The sequence below is a fragment of the Truncatella angustata genome (genome assembly GCF_020726525.1).
Source record: "Truncatella angustata strain MPI-SDFR-AT-0073 chromosome Unknown BKA67scaffold_1, whole genome shotgun sequence".
NCBI lineage: Eukaryota > Fungi > Ascomycota > Sordariomycetes > Amphisphaeriales > Sporocadaceae > Truncatella > Truncatella angustata.
The window spans coordinates 6,669,229-6,688,672 of record NW_025763381.1 but is presented as its reverse complement, the minus strand read 5'-3'; the positions used below and the strand labels follow the sequence as shown (position 1 = coordinate 6,688,672).

The following is a 19,444-nucleotide window of genomic DNA, read 5'->3' as shown; positions in this document are numbered from 1 at the left end:
CCCTACTTCTTCCTACTCGGGAAGCGCCAGGGTGCATTGGGTGTCTACTTCTATATCCTACTGACAAAGATGATGTTAGTTACTAATCCCCCTCCCTCTCGGTGCATATTGGTATTTTTGTTGGTGTGAAGAGACGGCAGGACGCCCACCAAAGTTACATCTTAATGCCCATAGGTCTGAGCGAAACATTCTTTGCGGGAAGCGCAAAGACTGGTTACAAGGGGATGAGGTAAAACCTGACCTTACTGGGCACGATATAATCACTTAATATTGTATTGCCGGTGGTGTCGAGTGATCCATGTGAAAGATGTAACCTAAGCGAGCCGAGAACTTGCAACTGTAGAGTTCACACATTTTCGTCGACTACCATATTCAGAAATAGTTTTAAAGACGACACTACAAAGAAAGCCTAATTGAACAGTCTGTATGAATACTTTCTGTCAACACGGCTAACCGACTGTCGCCGAATGGGTGAAATGTCAGTCCAACGAGTAGCATCAGGGCACCACGATCCTACTGTTTTGAACCGACGTCAGATAAATGCACTTATATAAGCCCGCCGTCTTTCTGGATCATGGATAGTCCTTCGGGGTGTTTCAGTAAAATCAGCCTCATCTTCCGAATATTTCGTCGACCGTGAATCGTGTAGCCATCAATATAGTACGTAATAAGGCCGAGCATCCTCAACACCGCAACACAAAGCGTTTCACGGCCTGGTTAGCTCAATCGGTAGAGCGTGAGACTCTTAATCTCAAGGCTGCGGGTTCGACCCCCGCATCGGGCTCAATTCCTGATGCATCCCGGATCACCGGGGTATCTTCTTTTGCCACTTTTTGAGTGGGTGGTTGAGGCAATCAACGGAGGTTGATAGATGGATGCCACTTCCGCCCGATGGACATTGCTCTCCCGACCTTACAAATGTGCAGCAACATGCTGTCAATTGCATTGTTTACACCCTCTCGTCGAAAATAGTTTGGTTGTCCAGTTGGTCATTCTTTCTTAACCATACATGTTACTGGGTGCAGAGGCTGGTCCCAAGTTTGCGCTAGACTAAGTATAGACTTTTTCATTTTTATGGAGCCGTACGCACTGGAAGCGAAATCACCATGTTGAGAACAACAGTATTACTCAGAAATGCCCACACCATTTTATTTGTTCATGTATTTGCAACACTCATACCCATCACCTGTATCAATAAGAACAGACAATGAGCGAGAATTGACGGCATACGACAGCGCCACATGTATCGATTGTGATTCTCTAGGACTGCTCCTCTATCGTCTGGATTTTGCTGTCCACTTTCTCACAGATAATGTCCCAGTTCGACTCGAAATTGAACTCTTCATGTAGCTTGGCAGAAGCAGCAGCATCGTTGTGTTTGCCATATTCCGCATCGAGCAATGTGACGGCTGTCATTGTCCAATGATGACTGGTGCCAACTGCCGATGCAGCCCAGTCGAGTTTTTCCCTGAGTAGAGCGGTGTATTCTTGAGAAGTGCCGATTTCTGTTGCAATTTGACATTTAATACTGTAATACTCATTGATCTCAAAGTCGTCAACTTCTCCAGAGCCGATATGCTTGCCCACTTCATCTAAAATAGAGGCGGCTTCCGAATATCTTTTGTTGTGTTTGTAAACGAACGCAAGCATTTCCTTCGCCCAGCATACATAAGTAAGAGTGTCAGGCATGCCTTTTTTCTGTTTTAGATCAATTGCATTCGCAATATCTTCCTCCGCCTCTTCGATAGAAAGCCCCCCAAAACAATGCGCTTGTCGAGCTGTATCGACTCGCTGGTTGAGTAGGAATTCAGCATCGGGCTTGAAATAGGTTGCCAGCAAGGTCAGCTGTGACTTGATGATTACCGCTGCGGCTTGACGAAGCCGCTCCATCCCAAGAGAGATCAGGTTTGTCCAAAGACGAGAGAACGGGTGCGCAGGACCCAAATACGCACGACATAGACCTGCGAGATATCGAAGGATGGATTCGGCAAGATCCAGCCGGTGTACTGACAGATACATGAGTGTTGTATACGTCTCGATAAGTATAAGTGGGTGTTCCCGCTGGATAACTGACTTGTAGTTTTTAAGACAGATGTCGATCATACGAAAGCCTTCCTTCATCTTTCCATTCTTGATCATTGCATGACCCATGGAAACTTGATTTCCCCACGTGGCGGAATGATCAGTTCGGAATAGGTCAATCGTAGGATCCCATTGCTTGGTCTGGAATCTACTTTGGCTATAGTCCAGAACTGCTGTCAAGCAACTCTCAACGCATTTGAACTGCCACGGAGATTCAACCTGTGTGGCTAATGGCGAAGGATTAAGTCCTTGCGAACCACGTAGTAGGACTATGGATCGCAACGATGGTTCAAACTCCGTAAGCGATTGAAATTGTTTGTGGCTCCAATCCCCCTCTGACCTCCTTTTTGCTGTGACGCGACTGCGTATGACTGGTACTGAGATGTCGCCTATTTCCACTTCCCCGCGAGGCTCATTGGCTTTGCCAACCTTGACATATTTAGTCAGGCCCCATTTCTTTACTCGAGTCTTGTACATCTTCTCACTGCAATTCGAGTGCAAGTGTCAGGTTTACTGGGAATAGGATATCAACCTTGGGGTACTCACGTGGCATTAAATCCATACTCGCGTCTCATGATCTCTCCCACATCTTTCAAAGGTCGGCCCTGGTCCCAATACAGCCTTGTGATCGTCCCCCTGTACGAATCCCACTCTTGCGGTGTAGCCCATCGCCGTTGAGAAGCAGTGCTGGCCATTGTGATTCAATAATTGTAATCATACGATAACTATCAAGTTGTGTGATTTTGTTCTTTGAAGGTCATTTCGGGAGCTCTGGGAAATGGCTGTTGGTATTTGATGTCAGGGAGATTTGGCGCGTGCATATTTATCGACTTGGCGACACGACATGGGTCTTGGGGAGAAGCTGAGAGGCTTTATCTTAGGACTCGCCAGATGACAGCGGCCAAGTTTAGACTCTTCGATGCAACCCACCAGCGCATGAAAGCTGAACACCGCATATTGGAGATTGTCAGCAGAATGGTAACGTTGTTGAATCTGGTGTTGCACAGACCCAATATTTTCTCCTTGATCTGCACATCTAACCATGCAAAGCTTATATTCTTGTTCTAATTGCATAATCTGACTTTGTGCCTGTCACTTCTTGAAGAAAATACGAATGCCGGTGGCGCCGGATGGTTGTTCTACAGTCATATAATCTGTAGGTACTAAATTAAAACTGCATTCCTCATCGAGGCCATGGCCATGTTAACCCACCTATTTTCGCAATTCGATGTACGTCTGCCAGCAAACATCTGGTTCAAGTGAAATTCTATGCGCGCATATGACACATCGTAAGCACTCCCATGCGTTCGTCTCCCAAACTTTGCCGGCGGCGACTGTTCAATGTGGTTGAACAAATTTTACTATGACACCAACTCCACACTGTGCAAGGGGCGGTGAGTGTTGGTGCTTGGAATACTTAGTTGTCGTAACGAGGTGCTTAATATCACATTAAACCCGCCAATTCGGATGATGAATGTATTCTTGTACAACGGAGGAATGCTGACCTCAGCCTGGGCGACTCATGAGCACATCTTAAGTAGGTGCACTTCTCAACCTTACGCAGCCTGGTTTTGAGAGCCACACAATACCATTCGGACTTGTCAATGTGTGTATACTGTATCGTGTCACTTCTTTGCTGCTACAAATATAACATTCACCAGGAACTCTAAACGTATCTTCGCCCAAAAGCGGCCACAAACGAGCGGCATTACTGGTGCAAACTTCTCGACAACGACATAAATGATGCAACAAGCGATGCCATCACGCGACAATCCGAAAGTCGGATCATTCAACTCGAGCGATATCACCACATCGCGGGGCGGACGCATTGCCCTCGCTGGTACATTTATAGTGCTCGCAATAGCACAGAGCTTAACATGGTGGAACTTTGCACCCAAAATGCCTGGGAAGAAGTCTGGTAGCGATCAACAATCTTTATAGAAGACTATCTAATACTCCGTACGCTGGTAGAAATGGGTATCCCAGTTTCTGGCAAGTTCTCTGGAAAGATACCAATTTCAGGCTGACATGAACGCCCAGTAACAGTATTATTCTCTTCCAACATAACGCCACCCATTATCTCTTCAATTACTTTTTTTTTTTTACCATTATCCAATGAGACAGCTATCAGAGCCCGATCTACCATCATCATCGTCTTAGACGAGACGGCCATAAACACGCATATATCGTGATATTGGTATTGTACACAATGGTGCAACGCTTTCAATCGCAAGCTATGGCGACGCATACAGAATGTCGTATCTCAATAGCGGCCATGAAGTCAATCGCTTAAATTGTACCCTGTAGCTTATCTCTCATGTGTACATCTGGTTGACAGTCTTGGTGCGTTTGCAATTGTCGCAATAGCAGGGCGTGCAACTTGCTTATATCGGACGTGGTCCAGAGATGTGAAATAGAACAGATTATGGGTGGTTTAACTGAGTTGTGTATTATGAAGTATCAAGTATTGTATGTTCATACACCGATCTTGAAGCCACCAGGCAGGCGCTCCTGGAAGACACGATCCGGGTCATACTTTTGCGAGATCGACAGCAGCTTGGCCTGGTTCCCGGAGCCGTAGCCGGCGTAGATGTCCTGGAAGCCAGCGGCGTCTCCCATGTAGTTGAAGGCATCGTAGATACCGGCGGCCTGGGTGGCCTTGTTAATGAGAGCAGTGGTATTCTCAACCCATTCGTTGACAACGTCGGCGTATGAGTCTCCGACCCACTCAACAACTCCAGCCCAGCAAAGGTAGGTACCCTTAGTAGCTGGGTCGACGCCAAGAGGGTTACCAGTGGGGTTAACCGACTGAGAGCCAGACTGCCACAGAGAGCCGATAGGCTGCCAATCGATAGAGACGAGAGACAGGTTAGCATAAGGAATAACCTCGTACAAATCAGGCAGAGCGTCGAAAAAGACTTGGTTGGTAATCTCAATACCCTGGAGAAGCTCCTCGTAGGTCTGGCCAACAGTGGTACCTGCAAAAAAGATGTCGTTGATATGGTCTGTGACAAGCTGGCCTACAGTTTCAGAGAACCCAGCGAGGGTCTGGAAAGCAGTCGAGTCCGCGATGCTAGGAATGTCGAAGAACATTTGAAAGCACTCAGGGTAAGACACATTAGGGCTATCATAAAAAAGAATAATGCCACCAATGGCGCTGTCCTCGCCGGTGACGATGGATTGAGGCACAATATGCGACAAAGGGTCAGTGTTGTATGCAGAGTAGTTGGCAATGGCCTGCGATTATGTCAGTCATCGCTACTTGGGAACAAATATAGTATATGAAACTCACGGCAAACATGTCGTCAAGGTGATCTTCAGAGACACTGTAGACACCAGCCCAGACTTGCTTCGACTCCCAAGTACGGAGAGTAAAGCTGGTAACAATACCAAAGTTGCTGCTACCGCCCTTCAGAGCCCAGAAGAGATCATTGTTCTCGGAGTCAGAAGCAGTAACGATTGTTCCATTAGCAAGGACGACCTCGTAAGAGAGGACGTTGTCCGCAGACCATCCATGCTGGTTACCGTAGAAGTTGACACCACCAGCGAGTAAGAGACCAGGAACACCGACGGGAGAGAGACGGCCGCCGCTGACGGCCAGGTCATACGAGGCAAGCTCACTGTAGACAGTACCCCATTTGTAACCAGGTCCCAAAGTCAGAGTGCTCTTGTCTGTAGAGAGCTCAAAAGTAGTGAGATTAGACAAAACGACGAGGAACCCGTCATCGATATTGTTGGCACCCTGAGTCTCTATTAGCGATTTAAGCTAAGCTGATTGGACAGGCGGATGAGGTTTACCTTGATGCCCATGTGTCCACCACCGCGGACCGCAAAGTCGGTCTCGGTGTTCTTGCTGATGAAGATACCCTCAGAGATATCCGAGGCAGACTCGGGCCGGAAGACACAGGCTGGGGTCATCAACTCCGTGTTTGACCAGAAGGCCTGTGTCTCATACTCGTAGACCTCATCACCGGGGTAGAAAGTCTTTCCCGGGAACTTGATCTCCAAAGCGGCGCAACCAACCGTGCCGCTTGAGTTGGTGCCTCGAGGGTCGCAGGCAGCCTCAACGAGGGCACCGTGCAGGCCGAGGGCCGTAATGAGCTTACAGATGACTGTGTTGAGCATCTTGATGGTCGATTTTCAAGGAGCAAGTGAGGTGGTATTGACTTGACTCGCTACCTTGAGGAACTAGAGGACTCACTGACAAGTGACAGCTGCATATCTTGTCCTTTTAAAGATGAACCGCATTCGCCTCTGTTGTCGGTAATGATGGGCTAGGCCGTCGAATTGAATTACAGCTCCATTACACTATCGACCGATTGCAGGGATATAGCCAGAGGCCCAATGTTTATTTGGAGTCGTCCAGGATCAAGCCAAGGGCTTCGCCTCTCCAGCACGAAATGACTGAACATGCCTCGGTCATGCCAGCAGACCCTTGCCCCGTAAATGGTCGTGACGGGCTGACGCCGGCCGACCCGAATCGGCACCGGGTGCGCGAATTGTCCCCATGAGGCATGGCCAATCGACTGGGTGTTTTTATTCGCGTGGGGATCTTGCGATGGTCTCGGGCTTTCTACAGTGATGACCAAGGCACCGAAACGACCGTTTTCTACACAATTAGTTCCGGGTGGAAGGACACCGTCTTCAGCCTACGACGGTAAGTTAGTTGGCGAAGCTTGGGTGTAAGCGGCGAATCCTTCGACCGAATCTAAGGGGTTCCTGAGTCGAGAATTTACTTGGTTGACTGGAAACCTGTACGATACCATGAGCACACTCAACACGGATATACAGACAAAAGAGGACGAATAATTCAAGGGTGATATACATATTGTTATCGAATTTGAGTGTTTTTCATGCCATGTACCTTTCTACCCCACTCTCACGCTACCATTGAGGTGAAGTCCCGCTGTCTGTGTGTGGCTTTACGGCCAACGCCGCGCAAAGCCTGAACATCTCTGACTAGGCGGGCCGCTCCCTGATGCACTATTGCAATACTAATTAGTATTTACGTGGATGCAGGAAGAGATGGCAAAGTCAAGTCAAAAGAAATGCATGCCTACACCTGCGTGCATGACCCCCTTTTGGAAAGTTAGTTGCGAGATGAATAATTAAAAACCTAGAATTTCCGCCAGGGAAAGGAGATAAGTCCGAATCTGGAGTAGTAACACCGCGTGCCACCTGAGGAGAAAGGCTCCATAGACCCTGTTTTCTACAAGCCATGGTACCTGCATACATACGGATCCGTACTCCGTACATAAGACACACAATAAAAGAGTTTTCAGCTTGTGGTGTTGCGCAAGAAGCGCAAATTTGCAAGGCCATCAAGTCGCGCAATTCCAAACCGAAGATTGAGACAACACTTATCATTATGGCACAGAAAAATGGTATACCCGGCTAGGAGCCAAATAGCCAATGCTGGACAAGCGTGCCATGAAACAGGTCTTCTTGCAGTTATACAGCCGAATCTCTGTGATGATGCGCCCGTTTTTTAAAGAACCAAGTCCCATGAGAATAGGTATTAAAATAGACGCCACGGTCAAGCCTATCGGCCGTTGAGATCCGATCGATGATACTTGAAGGTTGAATAACTGCGCCACTTGATGGACTATGATTCTTGGCTGTGGTTTATACAAAGTGACAATGGCTCTTTTCCCTCTTTCCCCGTATCTATTTCCTTGGAATGCACGTACTTGTATGTCTGCAGTTACGAACTTTAGTAGGATATTCGAGACGTTATGTGTGATTGAGCCCACGGTAGCGTAAACTTGGAATTGCGCAGAAAATCTATATTGCGTTGATATATTATGGCACGATGGCTCTCTAGCAAGGACGCCGTGTTTGCGCCATGTCCCCCACTGGTCTTGGATCGCGAAGTATCATCAGACTTTCTGAAACTACTCACGTTGCCGGAAGTTTCAACTTTCCTATCGCCCATTCCTGACATGGGGCTAAATAGAGTAGCTGATCATTTCTCGATATGAATACTGGGTAGAGCTAACCTTCAATGATCGCCTCTACTACACGAATTTGGGAAGTTGGGGGCATTTTGTAGTTTGCATGTATACGTAGTCCGTACATCGCACTTCATTTAGGACCCTTGCTCCCGCATATGCGGGTGTCATCGTGACTTTCTGCAACGGCAAGGCACTCCTCTGCCTCCTAGTAATTGGGATCGCTAAAGCAATCCTCCCACGTGGTTGGCAGAGAATCCACATGCATCCGTTCACAACCGAACCCACGGAGCCAACAATCGAAGGCAACAACGCGGCACATGATAAAGCTTCTCTTGTCGGTACCAAACTCCTAGATTGACCACCACATCACTGCTCGTCCACAGCCGCAAGAGCCTGCCGTAATTTTGTTGCCTTGGTCCTGGCTTCAGAAAAGTCCAGAAAATGCCGCCTTACTGCAAGTGTTTAAAGCCATCAAAACTATAGCCCGTTGTTCCGGACCGCCCCGTTTCAACAAACAAGACTGTCAAAATCTCCGTCCGTTCTAACCGTAGCGTTGTAGCGCTGCTCGTTCTGCTAGGGACGGTGCTGAACACTCTCCGATTGGAGAAAATGTACTATAGTATAACCTCTGTGCGCGTCAAGGTGGACATCGCAAGCTTTAGCACAACTCACTCGTTACATCGCTCATCTTATTATGCACTACAGAAATTCAAACCGACAGGGACGAGCTCGTTGCTCAAACTGACACCCCTTGGCAAAAAGCTTTTCCTCAGGTATCCTTCCAGAAGAACATACCATGCAGCACCAAGTGGAGCCGCTATCGTCCGCGCCACCAATGCCACCATACTTAATTCGAGCATTGTTGCGGGCAATAGTTTGTTCGCATATGACGACGCTGCAACAAGAAAGCACTGGGGATCCCGAACACTGCCAAATGGATCACGGCACGCCATAGTTAGTGTCGGTCGTTTCTTCATCCCATGGGGTGGCTTCCGAATGCCTCCTCTTTATACACTTAAGCAATGATAGTCTGGAGGATCTCTCTAGCAAATGAGTTGATCATTTCCTCTTCTGTAACTTTGGCAAGTCAGATCTTCGCCAAATGGATCGTGACTTGCAGATATGTATGGTGGACTCTCGAGAATGAGGCCAGTGCCCCATGTACAGTAGACAACAGCAGAATAATAGTCTCGACTTGCTTCGATTAAGAAGCCAGTCGGTTGCCAGCTTCCTGTTGCTGGTACTTAGGAAGGAGACAGTCGGTTCGAGTCGCCAGTCTCGCTCTCGAGTAACACGGGTTACATACGACAGAATTTTGCAAGGGCATTTCAGTGGAGAGATTACAAGGACGGCCCTTGGTTAGTGTATTGTTCACTTGTATCAGGGAATGCAGAGCGAGACTGGGACAGAAGACGGATTCTTTGGCGGATCCCTTTATGGCATGATAAACCCTGGCAAACTTAGTCTTGACGCCGAAATTGTGACAGAATTTCTGAGAAGCATGGCTGCCCCTCTGGATCCCACAATAGCATCACCCGATATCGTGGGAAAAAATATTGAAAAAAGATTACGAGTTCCGATTCTTATACCCCAGATGTCACCTCGCTTAACTAGCAGCAAGACTTGCATAGAAGTCACACTGCAAGCATTCCCAAGGAGCACAAGTTCCTTTTCATTGCTGCAGGGACACTCTTCGAAGCTTGGCACGTAATAATGAGAACCTGGACCATGCTGGTTAGCCTACGATTCCCTGGTAGCTTAATAGTATTTTGGAGCCCAGATCAACAGTTCCTCTTGCAGTACCTGTCTCGCGCGTCTCCATCTTCCGTCCATCTTCCCCAAGAGCCGGGACTCTCCAGTGTCATTGTGTAGATCACCATTAGACGACTTGGCTTTCACTTTGATACTGTTAAAGCAGTGCCGTAGGGCTGTTTCCCCCATACTCTAGTCTTTGGGCTTTCCAGCGACTCGGGACGACAGCGTAAACATGTCGCTGTATAATGGAATAACGTATGCGATGGCGGCGCCGGATGGTGTCACGCCAAACAAAGATAACCCATACGAGGCGACGAGCTTAATCACAATTGTGGGCATATTCCTACCACTATCGACAATAACGATGGCTATTCGACTATACACGAGAGCGATTATTTCTGGCAAAGTCGCATTTGACGACTGTAAGCACGTCTTGGAGGCAAGGAACATTGGACTTTCTGCTGATGCAACAGCCTTGCAGTTTTAATGATAGCGGCAATGGTCTTAAATATCGTCATGGTAGCACTCTGTATGGACAGTAAGTACTGTGTACCTTTATTTGTATCTGACTCACGACTGACCTTGTCGGCAGTGCTGAATTATGGCCTGGGCAAGAATCTATGGGATGTACCTCTCCAGCCCGATCTCTACCCGAAATGGATGATCCGGAATGTTGTTGCGGCCATGGTGTTCTGCGCCGCCACCGGTTTGGCCAAAGGGTCGATTTTACTCTTTTATCTACGAATTTTCCCATCGAAAACAATGAAAATCGCGATTTGGAGCGTCTTTGCGTTCACACTCGGTTATTCATTGGCCTCCGTTTTCGTCAATGTTCTCAGCTGCAATCCCATCGCGGGATCATGGTCGCTCGAAGAATCACTCATTGCAGTCTGCATCAACCGACCTGCCTTCTACTTTGCACAAGCCGGCTTGGGCATCTTTACTGATATCGCAACTGTCGTCGTGCCTTTGCCAGCTCTGAAATCACTACAGCTGCGCACAAAGCAGAAGGTCGGAGTCGCGTTCGTGCTGACTATGGGTGCGTTTGTGTGTATTGTCAGCATTGTTCGTCTGCAGTCTTTGTATGTCCTGCTGACCGACGCGGACTTGACGAGTACGTTGTCCTTGTCTTATATGGCCCCATGTCTAGATGAAGCAAGAGCTAACTCGATCTAAGGAAATACCGTTACTGCGCTCATGTGGTGCATTCTCGAACTCAACCTCTCAGTAATTGGTGGGTCCATCCCAGCGCTCAAGCCGTTCGCACAACGTTTCTTCCCCAAGCTTTTGGGATCGACCGGTCACAGCAAGGGTCGCAGTACTTCGGGTGCCTATCCCTTACCCTCACACAACGGACGTTATGGGGGTGGAAGTCACTTCTCAAGAACTGCCAACAACAAATCGAAGGCCGAGGCGGACGACACGGGAAGCGAAGAATATATCATGCATGGTCTCGCTGGAGCGCAGATCAACAAGACTGTGCAATTCGGCTATACAGTGGAAGAGGTGCGGGACGATGCACCACGACCGGGACATGTCAAAGGCAAAGACTCGGCAAGCTCTAGCTCAGTCACAATTGAGTCAAAGTAGAGAGGTTATTTTTTTTTCTTTTCTTCTTCTAGCGATAAGCGGATTGGGTTAGAAAAGCGTTTGGCGGTATTTGCATTTGCATCTTCTTCGATACTTCTCATGTCAACATTTCCATATACCCCTTAAGCGGCGTAAGACCAATGAAATATACTATTAAGCCAACCACTGCCCCCTACGCTCAATGTTTGTATTATACTGCTTGGATATTCGCCTGGCTACGTTGAGGATGGCGTATTTCATTTCACCTCTGGGGCGCATGCGTAGTGCCACTCATCACTCACTTTGGCCCAAAGTGGCTTTCTAAATTGACAAAACCAAGCCTCCCGCTTACTAACTAGCATCTGCACCGTAGGTCTCGTTTAAACCACGAGAAACCTCACATGGCTTGTTTGTGATGACAACGACTCATTGGTCTGATCAGGTCATTCTTGTTACGTTGTACCTTAAAGCACCTACACCGGGACGACTTGTGCCAGTTACCATTTCTGACCATCATCATATAAATTGTAGGTACTTCAGTCACGGATTAACTTACCTCAAGTTGAACCGGACGTGAATTGAAGCCGACGGAATTCTCTTGAAATATTTCTATGGAGATTGTTAATTTCATCTAACACCCATTCTAGAACCAGTCACCAACGCCTCGCTCCGATCGATTACGATCTAAAACACAACATTTCCCAACGCTCTCCGGATTTGCCCGCCATTAATTAGTTGGTGAGAGGTAGCGAGTGCTGCCCAAAGAAATCCGTAATCCAACCGCTCGCGTTGAACGCCGTCTTGGGGCTTCCTTTGTTGTCCGCATTTTGGAGCAGACTCGGCCAGTCGTGCTTGATATTATCTCCATCATACACCAGCTTGACCAGTCCACCACCCCACGAGCTGGTCACGCCGTTCTTGCTCGCCGCTATCGTGCTGTTGTCCACGCCGCTGGCGTCCAGCCCGTTTCTCTGCGCCCAGCCCTCCGCCCAGTGCCGCACGCTCGGCAGGCAGTACGTCTGGAACTCACCGGAGTACTTGATGGTCGGGTCCGCGCCGCCGTGGAAGGCCATGATCGGGATCTCGGCCCGACCCGGCTGGCACGGTATCTCGACGGTGGCGGGGTCCTTGCAGTCTTTCTTGAGGCTCAGCTGCTCGATGTAGTAGGCGCCGCTGACCGGCGCGAAAGCCGCGATGCGGGTTGAGAGGGTGGTGTGGCAGGCCAGGCGGCCGACGAAGCCGCCGCCCTGCGACTTGCCCGTCGCATAGATCCGGCTCACATCGATGCACAGAGAGGACTCGAGCGCGTCGAGGACGGCAGTGGTGAAGCCAAAGTCGTCCGATTCATTGCCTGGTGCTCCCTCCCAGGTCGTATGATCGGGACGGTCCGGATCATCCTGTCAGAAGTCCGAGTTAGTATCGAAAACGTTGCCAAGGTTCCTGTTGCTGATACGAGATTGGGATAAGACTGACTGCATTACCCTGCAGGTATACGATAACGTAGTCTTGGTTGAAGAATGATGTGGTCAACCCATCGAGGGCAACCTGGTCTTCGATCTGACGGTTGGCTCCATGATACGACAGGATTACAGGCGCCGGCTTGTTCCGATCATACGAGTTTGGCAAAAATACTCTGTAACGACGATCTGACAATACAGTCTGATTATCGCTAAGTACTCCGAGTTCGAACGGCGGCGCCGAGCCGCATGCTGCAACAGCGAGAACGCCTGAGATGATGAATGGTATCGCACTCAAGAAATGCATATTTGCTTGGCGACACTTTAACGACAAGATTTACAAAAGAATGAGTTCTTTACATGTGTTTCAGCCTATATAGCCACCGTACCGTGTCGTGCAGCGCCCGACCGTTGCATCTCGGGTTTAGCCGTCATGCTTATTGTAATATAAGCCCAGTAATAGGCTGAGTGAGGAATCGGCCAGACTCGCGGTATTGTATTATCATCCCAAAAGTGCCAATCGTGCCAACTGAGTGACGAAGATCCCATACTGTTTACGTCGTGCAAGGATCAGCGGCACGGATTTGTTGAGCTGGAAATAGCTTTCGGAATCTGCACTGCCACTATATCGAAATGCCGGCTTAGGCGACAGCCTGTGATGGCTAGTAAGCAATCCTTCCAAAACCAAAGTCGGCTTTGTTAATTTCGTAAATTCTACTTGGGTCCACCACATCTGATGTTTAAAATATTAAAATATTATTATCAAGATTTCACAGTACCTTATGTGTCACTCACGGTACCTGGATCGTCACATACATTTGAGCGACCGAAGTAGACACGCATGATTCTCAGACATTCTTCATTTTACTGTTCTCTAGTATGGATGTGATACATCTCTAGCTCTTAGCAGCATCCTCCTTTAGTGACACTATCTTGTTTAATACGGTCTTGTCGTCCGTGCTGTCGGAGTCCACGGCAAAGTAAGCCACACGCATACCTTGGAAGCGTATACTTTCTGGTCCGCCCTTACCAAGTTCACTTTCACCAGCAGCTTCCGGCCAAGGAGCGCGGCGTTTGACTTCATCAAAGCCCGACTCGACCAAGGCGTCCGGGTAGATAACCTCGCTGTCGGGGTTGATGTCATTCAAGAAACCACCCTCGGCATCATCAGGCTTCTCAGACTTGAAAAGCGAGTTGAACAGACGGACCTCAACTTTGCGAGAGTCAGCAGCTGCCCACTGGATGAAAGTCTTTGGTTTCTTAGTCTCTTTGTCAAATACTGCTCGGATCTCTGTGACCCTTCCTGTAGCCTCATCCTTGGTGAAAGAAACGGCCTTGATAGGGTACGGTGCCTGCAGCAGACCGACAGTCTTGTTCGGCGCAAGACGGAAGTAGTCCTTGCTATCCTCTTCACGGAAGTCAGACCGATCTATGTATACAGTAGGCGTGAACTTGATTTTGTGGGTACCCATAGCAGGAATTTTGGGATTGAATGGTGCGTCGACTTCAACCTCTTCGGCATCTTCAATGATGAGGGGAACGGGGTCGAGCACCAGCATGAGTCTCGGCACTGTCCGTTCCAAATATCGACGAATGGTTTGATCAAATCGTTTAAGCTGTATCGTTGAAGGTACAGTGGTCACACCAAGCTCATTAATGAAGTCCAGGATAGCGCCGGGTGGTACTCCTCTGCGCTTTATAGCAATGAGGGTAAACAACCGCGGATCATTCCAGTCTCGTACGTACTTTTCAGTAACGAGCTTCATGATTTTTCGCTTGCTCAAGACAGTGCCTTGGATAGACAGGCGACCGTACTCGCGCTGCATGGGCTGCATGGATGCGAGTTGTTTGTTCAACCATTCGTAGCTGACCCGAGATTGGACGAATTCCGTAGTACAGAGACTGTGCTGTAGATAGAGTTAGCATCTTCACTGTCAGACTGTAGGATCCGTGGGTCCGTGTTGTGGGTGGTCAGGACACATTGTGCATTGAGGGAGGAGGAGGAGGAGGAGGATGAGGAGGGCGGGAGGACGTACGGTGATGCCTTCAAAGCTATCGCACAAACAGTGCGTGAAGTCATCTAAATCAAGAAAAAATCGAGTTAGTTAATCTCTCATGATGACATGACAGATATTTCTGGGTATGCGGGTTGTTTCCTATACGTACAGGTTGGGTATATTCTCCAAGTCTATTAAACTGTCAGTGATTGTAAGGCAAGTGAGGGAGGCTATTGACTTACATCGCCAGTCCGGTGATGGGGCTTGTCCAGCACACGATATGCGGCCAAATCCCACATCTGAGGGTTTCCGTCACTGATATCCATCTTCATTCTGAGGAAAGCCTCACGAGGCTTGTATTTGCCATCTCTCATGCCCCTGAATTCGGCCAAGTTGTGCTCCACGCTCTGGTCGGCATGTGCACATCGGAACCTTTCTCCGTGAGACTCGCCTCCGCGCTGGGCTTTGATCTCTTCGTCTATGGTTGTACATACGTCAGTCGTGTTTCCCATGGCTCAAATATTACGTCTTGCGCACGTACCATTGCAGTGGCACACGTAAGCCTTCTCCAGCCCGATCAGCTTCTCTGCAAGGTCGTAAAGCTTCTGGAAGTTGTCGCTGGAGTAAGTAATCTTGTAGGGAGTGAATCCCAGCCATCGAACCATCTCCTCGATTGCGACAAAGTACTTCTCCTCCTCGGCTTCGGGGTTGGTGTCGTCGAATCGCAAGTAGCATTGACCTCCGTGATACTTGGCGAAGCCAAAGTTAACGGCGATGGCCTTTGCGTGGCCAATGTGCAGGAAGCCGTTGGGCTCGGGAGGGAATCGAGTGGTGACAGGCTTGACGGGCCTCTCGTTGTACACGTCGTTGAGAAAGCCCTGCTTGAACATGGCTTCCGGGTCCAGAGTAGGCTCTTCGGGCTTCTTTTCGGGCTTTGGTTTTGCGGCAGCAGCTTCTTTGGGAGGGGCGTTCTCCTTGGCTTTGGCAGTGGCTGCTTTCTTGGCTCTCTTCTTGGTGCGCTTTGCCAATTCGTTCTTGGACACCATCTCGCCAGTCTCCTCATCGAGGAACAACTTGGCTACTCCTTCGGCGATGGCGTCGGCCATGATTGCGGGTTGTGTGCGGAGTAGGCACTAGACAATCCAGGTTCTGGCAAGAGAGTATAAAGGCGATGTTCAAGGTTGTGGGATGCAAACTCAAGAAGCCGACGGTGCTGCTCGTGTGTGCATATCACGGAGAAGTGGGCGGTGACTCAACGGAGTGCGACTACAAACAACTGCCAGGAAAATAGCCCAAATCTGAGCTTAGCACCAAAGTCAGTCGTGGAGGGGCAATGAGGGGCACACGCGAGCCTGCCCCCCCCCCCCCCCCCCCCCCCCCAAGCAAAACCACCTAACCTTCGACTCCTCTGTAGAGATAACGCGATAAGATAGTTACATATTATGTATGTATGTATATAGCCGCTCACCTACCATACTTGCGCCCTCTTTCCGGACCCCCAATGCTACTGTGCGTTGGGCACCGCTCATAAATCAACCGCTCGACCACTTAATAAGCTTACTATCACAACACGTCAATCAGATGCAGTTCCATCACATCAGTCCGTATGTTGTACTTTCTATCTGCCAGTCATATGGGCGGCAGAACTTTGGCAGAGCACTTCCTGAATCTTGAAGTCTGTCGAGCCCAAAACTTACATGTAGACGTCCTTTTCATCAGGCCATGTGCATGATACTCCATTACTTGGGAGTGCCTCGCATACCACGCCGTCATAGTCTCGCTACAACTCCTTCGTTTGACTCTTCGGTCCGCAATGAGATGATTGTGACATGAAAAGCACAGGAAATGCCCAATCGCGAATACGTCTTCTCTGCTCAGGTTGTCTATTTTTAACCTTTGGCGGGAGTCGGACTCCCCACTAACCTAGGTTAGGTGGGAGGTAGGAGCAGAGCTTACACACATAAGACCTCCTAAACGCCAGAACGCCCATCCCAGCGACTTACAGTATGCAAAAGTCCAACCCCCAAAGAGATCATCACGCGTTGCCGCTCACTTAAATCCATACTCGCCATTCCGAAGCGCAGTTGGTCCAAAAACACATGGCGCCAACTGCGCATGCGCTTAATCTCACGCATGCTTGAGCACATACTAATAAATTGTTACCAAACCGTGGCTAAGCTCATCAGAAGAAACTCTCGCATGACAAGCAAACCATCCCTCCCATCAGTCCTCAAAAAGAATCGTGGTTCCCCCCCTCCCCTAGGACTTTTAATAATGGTATGGCTGAGTGGATAACTCCCAACAAGGCCTTGCCATCAATTCAACTTCTAACGGATTCATCTACGACTCTTGCTTCTGGACACGAGGGTATAGATGAATAATTTCAAAAGTTCATATTGCCGTTGTAGCTATAGAAATAGCGACCATTCGACATCTAGTTATCAAGATGGTTGTTAATAAAACAAATGATGGCTATTCCCTAGAATTGAGAGCATTTGAGATTCCTGCAAATTGCCAAGTGCATACCGTCGAGTTGTCACCACAAAAACCAATGCATCGACTCGTTCTCGATGCGGTGGCATGCTATAAACATGGTGACGACATTTCAAACAACAGTGTCGATGCTTGGCTATATTTGCGTGCGCTGGCATGTTGGACGCTAATAGACTATCATGCAGGGGGTCGCACATTAGGATTCAGACAACAGTTTAGCGAACCAACAGCGCCACGTGGATTCTCCCAGAGGAATGGATAGCGCTGTGCCGCAGGGCTAAGCCTGTCAGATCATCAAGTGTGATGTCAATTTTAGCTCACCCTCCAGCCAATTCTGGTTCTTCTCTATCTACTAAGGTTAGCCTTACCCGCCTCTGCCTAAGGTTAGACTAGACTCGATGGTCCTTCCAGAGCCGCAATGCTTTCTTTCTCTCTGCTGACCTTGGCACACCTATGGACTCTGGATGCCAACGTCACGAGCAAGGCATCGCCCTTGGGTTGCAAAATAGATTTTCGTGCCAAGCTGCTCGTCTCATCCGCATCAGGGCAACAACTATGGAGGTTCTACATGCCCAATCACTTCGGCGCAGCCCCGTCTAAACGGACCCTGCATTTCGCCAGGCTGCGAAGTAATGCTAGCCAAGAGTTCGTCCAAGGGTGCTGGCCCAGCATAGCACTTCCTCAACATGGTGGTTGCAACGTCAATAGCCAAGAATCTGGGCTATGTCCGTTGGTTTCCCGTGGCAGTTACAGAAGTATGCCTACGCAGCATCAATACTTCGAAGGATCCTTTCAAGTATCAGGTAATAATAAGTATTGCCATTTCCCCCTTTATTCAGCCGTCACATCAGCATCTTTAAGCGCAACTTACAATATCATAATCATTAGTCATGCTCTCGAATTCAGTCCTCAAGACAGCGTTTGGGGTGCTCTTGTCCTATCTTCCCTCTTTGGCTTCAAGTCGAAGTATTCCAATTTCATCGCGAGACGTTTCAACAGGAGCGTTGAGTAAAATTACACCTATCAAGATTGAAACAGCTCAAGACTCCAATAATGCATATGCTCGGGCTACGCAGCTTTCAGATGGCTCGTTGCTGTTAGGATACGCTCACTTCGATGGCGCAGCCCGCACCATAGAAGTTACAAGATCCAATGATGGCGGGAAAAGCTTCGAGCCATTTGGTACCATTGCACATCGCGATTCCAATGTTGATATGGACAATACTTTCCTGCTGGAGATTGGCCAAACCAACCCACCTACAGTGCTGGCTGCTTTCAGGAACCACGACAAGAATGATGACGGTGACTATACGTGGTTCCGCATCACCGTCTGCATTAGCGACGACGGTGGCAAGAACTGGGAGTACGCCAGCCAGGCTGTGGATTTCTCTGCAGAGAGCTCAAGAGGCATGGGTGTCTGGGAGCCGTTCATGAGGGTCGGAAACGACGGCAAGATCCAGTTGACGTATAGCAGAGAGCTTGCGACGGATAACCAGGAGACTTTCAGGACAATATCAGAAAACGGCAAGTCTTGGAGTACGCCAGTCAACCTCAAGGTCCACAAGGAAACCGAGACGCTACGAGACGGAATGCAAGGGATCGTCAAGGTCCACGATGCAGCCACCGAAAAGGAAGCACTTGTCATGGTGTTCGAGACGACTTCTAGAGGCTATCATGACTTCAATATCGAGTATGCGGTATCATATGACGATGGCGCAACATATGGAGACAGAGGGGTGGTATACATTCCCGCGACGGGGAAACAGGCAGGCAGTCCGCAAATCGCAGCCGTGGGGAACAATCGCCTAGCAGTCCTGTTCATGACAGATGAGAGCACGACTACTCAGGATTGGCCAAACGTGGCGCAAGTCAAGTCGGTGATCAGTAGCGAAGGGCTGAAGGACGGTAAAATAGAATGGTCGACCACTCCACAGCTGATTGGCGACGGCGACAGTCATTGGCCTGGTTTGTTGAGATTTGATGACAAAGTAATGGGAATGTATGATCAGGACGGTGTGGTGGAAGCAAAGATTTTGAACTACTAGAAAGTATTGCCTTAGAATCAGGCATGGAGAAGACGACATGTCCGAATGAGCAACACTGCAAGATTGCAATGCATTTAGGATAGATGAGGAGT

At 48.9% G+C, this 19,444-nt stretch overlaps 6 protein-coding genes and 1 non-coding gene across 7 annotated transcripts; 3 read left to right on the top strand and 4 right to left on the bottom strand.

Annotated features, from left to right (window-relative positions):
* The first annotated feature begins 711 nt into the window (after positions 1–711).
* On the top strand, positions 712–784 carry BKA67DRAFT_t29. The gene has a single exon. It is a non-coding gene; the product is annotated as a tRNA-Lys (tRNA).
* Positions 785–1,123: 339 nt separating this feature from the next.
* BKA67DRAFT_70417 (Clr5 domain-containing protein) lies at positions 1,124–3,010 on the bottom strand. Its single transcript, XM_046109378.1, has 2 exons — positions 2,629–3,010; positions 1,124–2,566 (listed from the first exon to the last, which is right to left on the bottom strand). The coding sequence occupies exons 1-2, from the start codon at positions 2,775–2,777 to the stop codon at positions 1,261–1,263; spliced, it is 1,455 nt and encodes a 484-aa protein (XP_045965065.1). The 5' UTR covers positions 2,778–3,010; the 3' UTR covers positions 1,124–1,260.
* Positions 3,011–4,557: 1,547 nt separating this feature from the next.
* Positions 4,558–6,207, bottom strand: BKA67DRAFT_509953 (FAD binding domain-containing protein; the record flags this gene model as incomplete). Its single annotated transcript, XM_046097282.1, has 3 exons — positions 4,558–5,319; positions 5,375–5,824; positions 5,881–6,207. 3 exons carry the CDS (start codon positions 6,205–6,207, stop codon positions 4,558–4,560), a joined length of 1,539 nt encoding a protein of 512 aa, XP_045965064.1.
* A 3,816-nt stretch (positions 6,208–10,023) lies between these two features.
* Positions 10,024–11,381, top strand: BKA67DRAFT_510663 (uncharacterized protein; the record flags this gene model as incomplete). The annotated part of the gene is made up of 3 exons (XM_046097344.1): positions 10,024–10,213; positions 10,384–10,905; positions 10,969–11,381. The coding sequence occupies 3 exons, from the start codon at positions 10,024–10,026 to the stop codon at positions 11,379–11,381; spliced, it is 1,125 nt and encodes a 374-aa protein (XP_045965063.1).
* Positions 11,382–11,801: 420 nt separating this feature from the next.
* Positions 11,802–13,497, bottom strand: BKA67DRAFT_549602 (Alpha/Beta hydrolase protein). Its single transcript, XM_046101601.1, has 2 exons — positions 12,834–13,497; positions 11,802–12,757 (listed from the first exon to the last, which is right to left on the bottom strand). The coding sequence occupies exons 1-2, from the start codon at positions 13,122–13,124 to the stop codon at positions 12,092–12,094; spliced, it is 957 nt and encodes a 318-aa protein (XP_045965062.1). The 5' UTR covers positions 13,125–13,497; the 3' UTR covers positions 11,802–12,091.
* Positions 13,498–13,601: 104 nt separating this feature from the next.
* BKA67DRAFT_598881 (glutaminyl-tRNA synthetase) lies at positions 13,602–16,082 on the bottom strand. The gene is made up of 5 exons (XM_046105314.1): positions 15,356–16,082; positions 15,057–15,292; positions 14,984–15,005; positions 14,854–14,897; positions 13,602–14,724 (listed from the first exon to the last, which is right to left on the bottom strand). Exons 1-5 carry the CDS (start codon positions 15,918–15,920, stop codon positions 13,714–13,716), a joined length of 1,878 nt encoding a protein of 625 aa, XP_045965061.1. The 5' UTR covers positions 15,921–16,082; the 3' UTR covers positions 13,602–13,713.
* Positions 16,083–18,197: 2,115 nt separating this feature from the next.
* BKA67DRAFT_509477 (Sialidase) lies at positions 18,198–19,352 on the top strand (the record flags this gene model as incomplete). The annotated part of the gene is made up of 1 exon (XM_046097242.1): positions 18,198–19,352. One exon carries the CDS (start codon positions 18,198–18,200, stop codon positions 19,350–19,352), a length of 1,155 nt encoding a protein of 384 aa, XP_045965060.1.
* Between the last annotated feature and the right edge of the window lie 92 nt (positions 19,353–19,444).